General features: G+C 41.5%; 1 protein-coding gene and 1 long non-coding RNA gene across 2 annotated transcripts in view; one reads left to right on the top strand and one right to left on the bottom strand.

The window, feature by feature from the left end:
* The window catches only part of LOC105517419 (aldehyde oxidase 2-like), a 76,586-nt gene that overhangs the window by 54,946 nt on the left and 8,978 nt on the right, over nucleotides 1-12,662 (top strand). The window contains 6 exon segments of the mRNA XM_011949949.1: nucleotides 1,721-1,795; nucleotides 2,611-2,663; nucleotides 4,555-4,669; nucleotides 6,432-6,497; nucleotides 6,610-6,798; nucleotides 9,302-9,469. Coding sequence (XP_011805339.1) covers nucleotides 1,721-1,795; nucleotides 2,611-2,663; nucleotides 4,555-4,669; nucleotides 6,432-6,497; nucleotides 6,610-6,798; nucleotides 9,302-9,469 — 666 coding nt within the window.
* LOC105517420 overlaps nucleotides 9,150-12,662 on the bottom strand; it is a 32,768-nt gene continuing 29,255 nt past the window's right edge. Inside the window, exon 4 of the long non-coding RNA XR_001002668.1 lies at nucleotides 9,150-9,444. This is a non-coding gene — a long non-coding RNA (uncharacterized LOC105517420). The remainder of the gene's footprint in view (nucleotides 9,445-12,662) is intronic.

Raw genomic sequence — 12,662 nt, 5'->3', positions numbered from 1 at the left:
TTCCAGCATAACCAAGTTCTTGCAGGCAAATAGGCAGGCAGACCCAGCCAAGGAGACAGGGTGCAATGGAAGCATTGTCTTCAGTGGTATTTTACCGAGTACTTAGAGCTTTTCTTTGTACTGATATTTTTTTAACTGATATTTTTTAAAAAGTGCTAAATTTTCACTGTCTCAGAATAGAATCATGACTTCATATTCCTTAATTCAAATATCTGATTGCATGTACTTTTGAAATTTATCTATTTGTCATGTTTCTGTTGCAAACTGTTCACTTTTCCACTGGGATATTGTGGTGAGCCATATTTTCCCAGAATGCTACAATGATACCACCAGTAGGAACCCCTTTCAAATCAGTCCAATTTTGTGGTGATACCACTTAAGGAATCAAAAAGCAAAGACTCTTTTTTGCTCGGAACAAATGTGTAAGAAACCTCAAATGCATAAGATCTAATTTGGAGTAGGGTCAAACACAAGAGAGGAACAGCTCAGAGTATATGGGAGTTGTCAGCCCAAAATAAGTGTCAATCCATCTTCTAGAGTATTAAGTTTTAGGTTTCTGTTAAAGATCAGAAACTTTGTGGATCTAGGTCATTATAAAGTAAATTTAATTGTTTTCTCATTTCATACCCAAAGCTAAGACCTTTATTGTATTAGTTTAATGGTGGTTGAATGAACAGATGGAGGGTGAGATCAGACACAGGGGGATTCTGGCATGTCATTGTTACAGACTGGAAAGCACAAATTTGAATGAAAATAGGATGTTTATTCCATTTGGAATAAACATGGCCGGGTGCCGTGGCTCACGCCTGTAATCCCAGCACTTTGGGAGGCCAAGGCGGGCAGATCACGAGGTCAGGAGATCAAGACCATCCTGCCCAACACGGTGAAACCTCGTCTCTACTAAAATACAAAAAATTAGCCAGACGTGGTGGCACACGCCTGCAGTCCCAGCTACTTGGGAGGCTGAGGCAGGGGAATCGCTTGAACCCAGGAGGCAGAGGTTGCAGTGAGCCGAGATCGTGCTGCTGCACTCCAGCCTGGTGACAGAGCAAGACTCCATCTCAAAAAAAAAAAAGAGAGAAATATACAAAAATATAGAAGATGTAGGAAAAAAAATGCTAAGGGGCCAGGCACAGTGGCTCATGCCTGTAATCCCAGCATTTTGGGAGGCTGAAGTAGGCAGATGGCTCGAGCTCAGGAGTTCAAGACCAGCCTGGGCAACATGGTGAAACCCCATCTCCACAAAGAAGACAAAAATCAGCCAGGCTTGGTGGTGAGTGCCTGGAGTCCCAGTTACTCAGGAGACTGAAGTGGGAGGATTGCTTGAGCCCAGATGTCGAGGTTGCAGTGAGCCAAGATGGTGCCAATGCATTCCAGCCTGTTTGACAGACTGAGACCCTGTCTCAAAAAAACAAACCAAAAAAAAAAAAAAGAGAGAGAGAGAGAGAAATTAAGAACCTGAATATTCTAAGAAAGAGGATCTGAAAGTAGAAATTCAGCTGAACCCATATTTTCACAGGAAGTGAGACAGGAAGGGGAAAAAAAAACCTCCAATAACCAATACTGTTGTCAAGGGCAGGAGTTGTGTTCCTGAGTTTTCAGGATCACGCACTCCATAGCACTTGCTGACCTAATCAATGAACATTTGTTCACACAAATCGTAACCACCAGAACCACTGGGCTCTTCTCTAATGTGGATTCCATTCTTTACTACTTCAAGAATGCTTGTCAGATCCTTCTGAAACGCCTTGAGCCCATCATTAAGAAACATCCGGAAGGTACATGGGAAGACTGGGTAAGTGTTCCACTCCCTTTGTTACTACAAATGAGAAAACAATCTAAACCAGTACTGAGACGACAGCACTATGCACAGCCATCACACACAGAGACAGTTCATCTAAGTGTCACAGTGATGGAGCATGCCCCCTGCTTCTTCCCCAGTTGAGTGGATTTCTGCAAACAGGCAGGATCTCTAAAGGTTGAGGAGGCTACTCCAGGATGTGTACCAGGTGTGTATGGAGAAAGCACACAGGAAACAGCAATCACTGGAAGGAGAAATAGAAGTGTATGAAGAATACACTCTGCTTAAGTAAGAAATAAGAGCAAAAGAATGAGCCTTCCTAAGCCACACACACACACACAGACACACACACACACACACACACGTGCGCATGATGTTTTGGGTAGGTTAAGAAAACTAAAAGGCCTATGTACTGTTGAATATGGCTCAAAGGAGACGACTAACTTAATCCAACTTTGCAATATCCTATGACTTTTTTCATTAGGACAATTATTTCACATTTACACACATGCTTACTATAAAGTTCTAACATTTAGAAATGAAGTCCAAATACCTTGTGCACTGAGCCCCTATCTCATGGATGTGCAGCAGGATTCTGTTTTATGTTTGTTCAACCCAGACTTCTAAACTCAATCAGAAGGAAATTGTTAGTGTGCCAGTTATGGAAAAATAATATGATTATGAGTTCTATTATTGGTAGCAAAGTACCAGCAACAATTATGAGATGTCAGTTTTAGATTGGACATTTCTGTCTTCAACTAACAGATGGTATATTTGTTTTGTTTTAACTAAATATGCCCATTTTGCAGATAGAAGCTGCATTTGAACAAAGAATCAGTCTCTCAGCCACTGGATACTTCAGGTAAACATCACAATGATATCTTGATGTAGCTGAGAAAATACGACATAACTCAATCACTGTTGATGGCTGTTGTGATACTTTGGTTCTTGTCTTCTTAGTTTAAAAGAATTTAAACAAGAGACACAGCAAACAAAAAGAGACGCACAGCAAAAGATGTGCAACATTGAGTAATTTATTGCAAGAAAAAGAATATTTTGAAAATGAGGTGCAGAGTAGACAGTACACCCTGAGAGAGAATTCAGGGCAGGCTGTCCGTAAGGATGAGACAGCAAAGACTAGCATTGCAGATGCTCCCTTTATGGGGGTTTTACATGATTATTCATAAAGAGGCAGGAAGAGGTGTTACTAGTAAGCATGTTCTGGATGGTCTTCTGGGTGCACATGTGCAGCTGTACATGCTTGTTCATACATTACATGTCTCATTAGTATCTTCAGTCTCCACCCAGAGGTGTGTTTTTTACTATTAAAATAAGCAAAGGGTCAGTTTGAGGACAGGTAAAGTCAAAGTGTCCATGCTCTCTACATGGGAAATTCCCTACTGAAGATAGCTTTGCTTGAATGAGTGCAATTACAATGGAAATGCTGAGGCTTTCGTGTTGATTGTGCTGTCACCACAGTGCTGGTGCTGCGTCCAGAGAACATGGTCACTTTCTTGACTACCTAAACTGCCTCAACTCTGGGCCGCAGGTCCTTCATTTGTAAAATACATTTTTATTATGTGACCGCTGAGGTCCCTTCTAGGCCCAAAATTCTATGATTTCACATAGGCCTTTCAGTTATGTCAAAAAAAAAAAATAAACAATAAAACACCCTTATTGGGAAAAAAAAGATTAGATGCTTGACTTACAACATCTAATCATTATAATCATTATTTACTATTTATTTAATCATTATTTACAACATCTAATCATTTACTATTCTTTATTGTGAGTAGTAAAAATATATTAACATTAGAAAGGATTTGCCTCTCAATGTTACAAATCTCCCTTCCTTTACCATAAAACCTGTCTGTTTTGAGGCTCCTTACTAGACAACGGAGAATGGGTAGGATGATAATCACCAGTCATTGTCAAATTCAAGAAGCATGTGACATTAGTTTTACAGTCTGATCAGACAAACCACCGAACAGTAGACACACTCACACGAAACAGTAAAGCAAATCCTCATGAAGAATGAGGAAATAAGGAGATAACAGCCCAGCCCAGAGCCTTATACATAATGAGTTCTAAATTCCTAAGTTCAGTTACCCAAGAAGAGAGTAAACCAGCCCTCAATCTGAATACATCTTCTATTATAGATTAATGCATTGAATCACTACTCCTTTTTTACCAACCCTGAATTACCATCGGCTCCCTGTGAGTTTGGTTAGCACTATCCATGGGGTCCCTCTGGGAACAGTGGTTCCAGAGGGACCACTTATAAAATTCAACCGAGGTTCTCAGTGGGCAGGCAGGCTAACGCTTAAATCCTTTGTGGTCAAGATACAGGCACATTGTGAGGTCCGGTCCCAAACAATCTACTGGCTTCTCCCTCTTTTTGACATCCTAACTGTGCCACAAGGAATATCCTCTTTGATGAGTTTAAAAGGCAATTAAAATGAACATAAATCAAATGAAATGCTATACTTACCCGGCAGGGGAGATACCATGATCCCGAAGGTGGTTTTCCTTGAGTGAGGCTTATCTTACCTATTTTACTGCAGAAATGCTGACCCCTGTGATTTCCCCAAATGTAGGAAACTCAACTGCATAATTTGTGGTAGTGGGAGACTGTATTTGTGCCCTCTCTGGGAAGAAAAATGAAATGCTACCATAAAACTTTGGTAACTTTTAAAATAAATCAACACTGGATCTCCCCCACTCAAGCTAAAAGGCTTTATTTCTTCCCTCAGGGGCTACAAGGCCTTCATGGACTGGGAGAAGGGGGTGGGGGACCCATTTCCTTACTATGTCTATGGAGCTGCCTGTTCTGAGGTTCAAATTGACTGCCTGACAGGTGCTCACAAGGTAAGTCAAGTCTAACTTTCCTCTTGGTAAGTCAAAACAACAACAAAAGTGTGTTGTATAGTAAATAGCCCAATTTCATTATGTCATTCTCTTATAACAAGATTCTTTCAATTCCATGGGAAGGTCCAGAGATCTAGCCTAATTCTGAATTTCCATGTAAAAAGACAATATAGTAGTCAAAAAGGAATTGCTGATGACAGTCTAAAATATATTAAATTTTTTATTTCATTTAGACAACAATATCACGTCCCAAGTTTTCTCCCTAAAAAAAGCTTCTATTTATAAAGAAAGGACACATTTTCTAATCTGAAGGAATAACTAACTTAGTAAATAGTCTTGAGCAAACATTTTGAAAGCACATAGCAATGTGCTGTTTCTCCAAAGTCAATGATCCAAAAAGTGTTACTGAAACACATTTTGGAGGAAGAGAGGTATGAAAATAATTTTTATATTTTCTATTTAATTGAACAGCCAAGAAACCACCCATTGGAGACAGGGAATCATGCTTAACCCAAAATTAACAACTTGCATTATAAAGGATGCAATTTTACCCAAGGGCCTTGGTATAAATCCCCAAAGAAATGAAACTTATGGGGATCTTCCAGAATTTATGACGCTACAAAAGACAAAATTTGGTCTTTTCTGTGCCTTTCAGTTTACATTTACAGTTTAAGGTTCAATAATTTCAGTATTACTTTGATCCCTTTAAATAGTTTATTTTGTAAAGAGGCAAAATTTCTTTTAACTAAAGAGAAATCAGAGCAATTCAATGACAGGTCTATTGTGGCTGGCCATTTGTGGTTGGTGAACTAAATCATCCATCAACTCAGTGTTAGTGCACAGCCATCTCTTTCCACTGCCCAGCACTTACAGTGCAAAACACACCAGGTTTCAAGGTAGAAGTAAACTGAAGGCCCACTCTGAGGTGTGTCCAATCTCCCTCCCTATCCAGGTTGAGGATAGATGAAGGCTGGTCCCAATGGCCAGAGTAGGTTGTCCAAGAGGCCAAGGTTTGAGTCAAAAGAGAATTGCCAAGTCCAAAGGGCTAGATAGAAAGTAGGAACCGAGGTATTGAGCCCAAACAGAGAATGATGATCTTGTCAGAACAAGCACTGGAAAATGGGGGCAGAAGGGAAGCCCTGAGATACTCCGGAGATAGGCCACAGGCACTTAGAGGCTTTTAGTGGCTCCTTAACAACCTGCAGGCCCATACCCAGTGCCAAAACAAGGGCCAGATTAATGTGGTGCTTCTCAGAGAAGGAAGTAGATTAGCAAATCAAAGGTGGTCTTGACATTTGCTCTGAATACCTTCCAAGATCTTGCAAATCCACAAACTCATACACGCCAATATGGCTCTAGGATTTTCACAGTAAAATGGCAATAGTATCACCTGCCACAGATTATCATGAGGACTACATGAGCTCATAAATTATATTCCAACAACAAATTCAGGTTGAGAATCAGATGAACAACCAGGCACAACAATTATTTACCAAGTGACTCATTCAGACACACTAGCATGTCATGGACTTTGGAGTCACTTAAGAGGAGTCAAAACTATGAATGCACAAGATCCTCCAGGGTCATGGACAGTCCTGGCACTCAATTTGAAGACTTCAGCAGGCATCTTACCAGCTCTAATGTTGACAGGGTTCAATGCAGTGTTAATTAGCCAGCAGGAGTTCTGGAGACCATTTGAGTACACCTGAAAATGATACTTTTAATTCAAGATTTTTGGTGAGGTAATTTTTAATTTGGGCAGAAAATCAGAACGGACATCATCATGGATGCATGTTGCAGCCTAAATCCGGCCATTGATATTGGGCAGGTAGGTGCTGGCCCACCTGGGAGGATGCCCCTTCCTGGGAGTCATCTCAGGGTAGGTAAAGGCCTTCTAAAAATGACACAATGTCACAAAGCTTGAAATTGTCCCCCTCCAGATTGAAGGTTCGTTTATTCAGGGAATGGGGCTTTATACCACTGAAGAACTGAAATACTCCCCAGAAGGTGTCCTATACTCTCGGAGCCCAGATGAGTACAAAATTCCAACCATCACTGATGTCCCAGAGGAGTTCAATGTCTCCTTGCTGCCATCATCACAAACCCCACTAACCATCTATTCATCTAAGGTAAGCACCCAAACCTACCACTGCACAGTGTCATGGATCGGGTAGCACATGGCAAATGAAAGCAGGCAGACAAAATAGTAAGTCAATGTTAACTGTCACCAGGAACAAATCACTATAGACTGCTAGAATTTGGAGATGAATCACCCATGGCAATCATGGGCCAAGGATTTTAATAATTTCCTCTTTCACTGAAAACTCTAAAACTTGCCAAAAAGCTTTGACTTCTTAATAGAATAACACTTTTACTTAAGACCCTGAAGACTACAATATTAAACAGGATTGGAGATGCAATGCGACTGAAATACTAGCAGTGGCAGCGTGGACAGAACCCTGGACTAAGGTCGCAGAAGACCTGGGTTCCTGCCACAGCCTTATCCCCTCCCCGTGGTCTTAGACAAATCACTCACCTCAGAGGGGCTCAGGGTCCTTACCATACCCAGCAATGCATCTAGAACAGTGGGTCTCAATTTGGGGTAGGGGGAGTGCGGGAGGTGATTTTGTATAAGGCAGCCCCCGCCCCCACTACAAAGAATTATCTGGCACAAAATGTTAATAGCATCAGAAAGCAAAGACATCAACCCTTAGTAATTGCTAAAGTAATGAAACTGCAAATTAAAATAAATATCATTATTTGTTTGCCTTGCTCTATGTAGATGACGTGAAAACGACCCTCAGAGTAAAAACTTCATCTAGGTTTGAGATGTATTGTTAAAGTTTCTTGACTCCTCTTGAGACTTTAAAATCTTTCCCAGCCATGGTGGTGCACACCTGTAGCTTCAGCTACTCAGGAGGCTAAAGCAGGGGATTGCTTGAGCCCAGGAATTTAAGACCAGTCTGAGTAATAAATAAATAAGATCTTTTGGGAGACTTCTTGCTAGTACCCATCCTCCAAAAAACTAAAACTATCCAACTACATCTGTAGAAATTTCATCATGTCCAAACTGGATCCCACTGTCAGCCCAGGAACGCCAGGAACTTCCTCTAGACCTATAGTGATGAGGTCAGGGCAAACCTAAAAGGAAGGACAATCAATGGGGCCTTTGGATTCTCATTGGACTGGAAATCACTCTAAGGGGCAAAGGCAAAAGGGAGCTAAGAGCCCACAGAGAGCAGCTTTTAAGCCACCAAGAGTAACACAGGGCAGACAGGACCCTTGAGTCCTTGTAGTTGCAGACAGTCACTTACAAGCAGACACTCAGGAAAATCAGGGGTTTGCAGGTCCCACGTGGAGGGTACTATGTAAAAACGACAGAGAGCTACCAGGTACCAGGAGCTGTGCTAGGTGCTTTTGTGTTTCCTGATCTTTGCAACACCCTAGGCATCCCTGCCCACACTTCACTGACAAAGGAACAGAGAAGATGATCTCACTTACCCAGAGAAACACGGGGAGTTAGGGTCAGGATTCAGACTCAGTCCCACCAATTCAAAGGTCGCAAATTGGTGGTCTACTGGCTAAATCTAGCCTGAAGATTTACTTTTCTTTGGCCTACATGTTTTTACAAGTTGGGGAATTTTACATTAAAATACAGATACCTAAATTCTCTTGAGAAAATGGATGATCTGGTAATTTTGGCTGCATCCTTGGAAAGGCAACAACTAGCTACAACCAAAGAACAGCTGCCCCTTGTAGATAGGAGATGGGGGTGCTCTTCCTCACCTTACTTTCCACTGCTCCTTATTGTCCTTCACCTGCCTGCATCACTCATTGACAATACCTGCCTGCTCCTTGCAGATGATGGGTTTACAATCTTTCATCTGGTATCAAAGTCTGTACTCTTTCTTCTAGAGTACCATGCCTATCCTGACCCTGGAGTTTAAAAAGGCATTTTTCTCTCTGCTGATAAAGCTGGCTAGTTGAATCCATTGAATGTGTTTTATTAAGCAGGGTACTTTCCCATTATCACACAAAGGCACTCATACACACACACCCCTTACCTACGGAACAAAATTTAACCCAGACAGGATTCAAGATTTCAAGATCTGGGAAACTCAGACTATGCTGGGAATTTTTTTTTTTTTTTTTTTTTGAGATGTAGTCTCACTCTTGTCACCCAGCTGGAGTGCAATGGCATGATCTCGACTCACTGCAACCTCCGACTACTGGATTCAAGCAATTCTCCTGCCTCAGCCTGCCAAATAGCTAGGACTACAGGCGCACGCCACCACGCCCAGCTAATTTTTGTATTTTTAGTAGAGACGGGGTTTTGCCATGTTGGGCAGGATGGTCTTGATCTCTTGACCTCGTGATCCACCCGCCTCAGCCTCCCAAAGTGCTAGGATTACAGGCATGAGCCCCTGTGCCCAGCCTATGCTGAGATTTTTAAGAATACTCAAGCTTCTGATTCAGTCAGTAAGTCAGCCAACAAACATTTATTGAGAAGATTTTGTGTACAAAACACTGTGCAGGGGTTGGGGATACAATGGTGAACAAGGCCTGGTCCCTACCCTCTAGAAACTTGTAGTGTAGTATAGAAATTTCTTAAACCAATGTGCCTTCTTACAGGGCCTCGGGGAGTCTGGGATATTCCTGGGGTCATCTGTGTTCTTTGCCATTGCTGACGCTGTGGCCACAGTGAGAAGAGAAAGAGACATAGCTGAGGACTTCATGGTGCAGAGCCCAGCAACGCCAGAACAGGTTCGAATGGCCTGTGCAGATCGATTCACAGAAATGGTAAGGAATTGTTTATTTTCCTAAAAGATGATTTGTCTATTTCCTGCTTCTTAGACCTCTTGGGTAAATGTATAACCTAATCTGTGACTAGCCAATCAAATTATGAAATGAAAAAAGCAAGTCACACAAATACACCTTGTATATATGTAGTAATGTTTGACTTTTAAAAAAGTGTTTCCCAAGTGTTAATTTGATCATCTCAGCAATCTGAAGTATGATAATTTATTAATATCATGCTGCAGCTGAGAATGGTGGCTCACACAAGTAATCCCAGCACTTTGGGAGGCCGAGGCAGGCAGATCATGAGGTCAGGAGATCCATACCATCTGGATCACTTGATGAAACACCATCTCTACTAAAAATACAAAAAAATTAGCCAGGCGTGATGGCATGCACCTGTAGTCCCAGCTACTCAGGAGGCTGGGGCAGGAGAATCGCTTGAACTCAGGAGGCAGAGGTTGCAGTGAACCAAGATTGCGCCACTGCACTCCAGCCTGGCGACAGAGTGAGACTCCATCTCAAAAAAATAAAAAATAATAAAAAGTATATTTTATATGTATATATACACACATACACACACACACATATATATATACACCTTGTATACATGTAGTAATTTTTGATGTATTTTATATATCTATATATATATAAATTGCTGCAAAAACTACTAGCTAAATTGAAAGCAACTGATTGATTTCTCCAAACAGTGGTTAAGTATTCCCTCCCTCTATCCTACCAACTCCATCCTGCTCTTCAACACAAACACACACACACACACACAGAAATCCATGTGTCATATAGCCATATTTGATAATGTCACTTTCTGTGTTCCCTATACAGAGAGTAGACACAGACTGCCTGTCATTTAGAAGTAGGGTGATCCCATTGCGAGCTACTGCCTTTCTCCTTCATTCTTTCTTTTTTTTTTTTTTGGAGACAGAGTCCCGCTCTGTCACCCAGGCTGGAGTGCAGTGGCGCAATCTTGGCTCACTGCAACCTCTGCCTCCCAGGTTCACACCATTCTCCTGCTCGACTACAGGCATCTGCCACCACACCCGGCTAATTTTTTGTATTTTTTTAGTAGAGATGGGGTTTCACCATGTTAGTCAGGATGGTCTCGATCTCACCGTGTTAGCCAGGATGGTCTCGATCTCCTGGTCTCGTGATCCGCCCATCTCAGCCTCCCAAAGTGCTGGGATTACAGGCGTGAGCCACCACGCCCGGCCCTTCCTCCTTCATTCTGTTTCATACCAATGCCTCCCAGCCCAGGAGGGAGAGGCCTAGGGAGTTATCCATGTGGATACACACATGGCAAATCCCACCTGCTGAAGGTTACAGCAGGTAACTTTCCAGAGGTCATGGAGCCTAGCCTTTGCCAATTTCCTAAGCATCCTAATTTAAGTAATACCAGGTAGTATTGACTGAGCACCACACTAAACATTTTACGCATATTAGTCATTACTGCAACTCTATCAGGTAACTACTGGTATTTTCTTCATTTTACTATTGAGGAAACAGGTGCAATAACTTTCCCAAGATCACACACCTAGTATTTGGGGGCTAAGATTCAAAATCAGGCTGCCTGGCTTCACTATAATAGATGGCCTCTCAGAGAGAAAAGAGTTGATTCTCTGTTTCTTAAAAGGAAATTTCTAATTTTCAAATCTATATTAAAAGAAGCCCAAATACTTAACTGACCTCTTCAAAATAGCCAACCATAGAGTGAAAAGATCTTATAAAAATATTGCTTAAAAGGAAGTCTCATAATTATTAATTTCCTTCCCCTACATAACCTATTCCTATTTCCATCTTCAGATCTAATTCAACAATATTTCTTATACTCCAATAATACCAGTCACCCTGTAATTTCTCTCCAAGTCTTCTCCCAGATAATGGAATCCTTATCTGATTCTATTGTCTACAGCAATGATTACAATCACCTGCCTCGGGCCTGTCCCTCCTCAGATGGGCAGGGCCGGGAAACCAGCACCCTCCACCCACTCCAGGAACTCCTCCGTGCGGATCTTGGCCTAGAGGTCAGTCATCTGCCGGTTCCTGACTCTGCTGCTGACATGGTCACTGTGGAATGGTATCATCTCATACCCCAAAAGCATAAGCACTTCTGACTTTTAAAAATGTTCTCATTCACATTTTGCAATAATAAATACCCTTTTCTGGAACGGGGCAGATTAAGAAAACTAAAAAACACAACAAACAAAAAGATATTTCTAATCTTCCTTTCTTGCCTGAGGTTAATGTTTTCAGTCTTCCAATGGTCTGGCTCCTAAAAAATGAATTCCTTCACGTCTAAGATTTCAGGCTATTTTGAATAGTCCGGTTGTCTGACAAAGTAGCTCTGTCACATACGATGGTGAGAAGTGAAACACTTTGATTTCATTTACCATTTGGGACTTAGTTTCTTAGCTACCTGGTCCACATGATGAAACCGTATTTCCTCTCAAGTCGGATGGTTTCTTGATAAGACTAACATATCTTTGCAGATATAAATCATCTATTAATTTGTGCCCATCAATCAAATGCTCAATGTTAGAATAACCTAGCATTTTCTAAAATACTTGCAGATACATGGTTTATAAATATCACTTCATGTTATAACCTATGTTTGCTATTTTAGACCTCCTTTTAATAACATGCATTGCATTTTGTCTTTGTAAAAGTAACACATGTCCATTATGGGAAAATCAGAAAATGCTCAAAAGAATAAGATGAAGTTAAAATCAGCCATAATCCCACCAACCAGAACTAACTATAACCACGTTTTGGAGTGTGAGTGTGCATGTGTGTGTGTGTACACTTTTAACCATCCTTTAATTTATATATGTTTATATGTACAATATATCTTATTTGTAAACTCATTTAATAAAATCCGGATATCCCTGATGTAAGTCTTTGAAAAGATTTGTACAGTATAATTGGGAATGACGGCCGGGCACGGTGGCTCACGCCTGTAATCCCAGCACTTTGGAAGGCTGAGGCAGGCGGATCACGAGGTCAGGAGATCGAGACCAGCCTGGCTAACACAGTGAAACCCCATCTCTACTAAAAATACAAAAAATTAGCCGAGCACAGTGGCGGGTGCCTGTAGTCCCAGCTACTCAGGAGGCTGAGGCAGGAGAATGGCGTGAACCTGGGAGGCGGAGCTTGCAGTGAGCTGAGATTGCGCCACTGCACT

Source organism: Colobus angolensis, unplaced genomic scaffold, assembly GCF_000951035.1.
Source record: "Colobus angolensis palliatus isolate OR3802 unplaced genomic scaffold, Cang.pa_1.0 Scaffold30, whole genome shotgun sequence".
Taxonomy (NCBI): domain Eukaryota; kingdom Metazoa; phylum Chordata; class Mammalia; order Primates; family Cercopithecidae; genus Colobus; species Colobus angolensis.
Note: the sequence above shows the minus strand (reverse complement) of the source record. Positions and strands in the feature narration are given on the sequence as shown.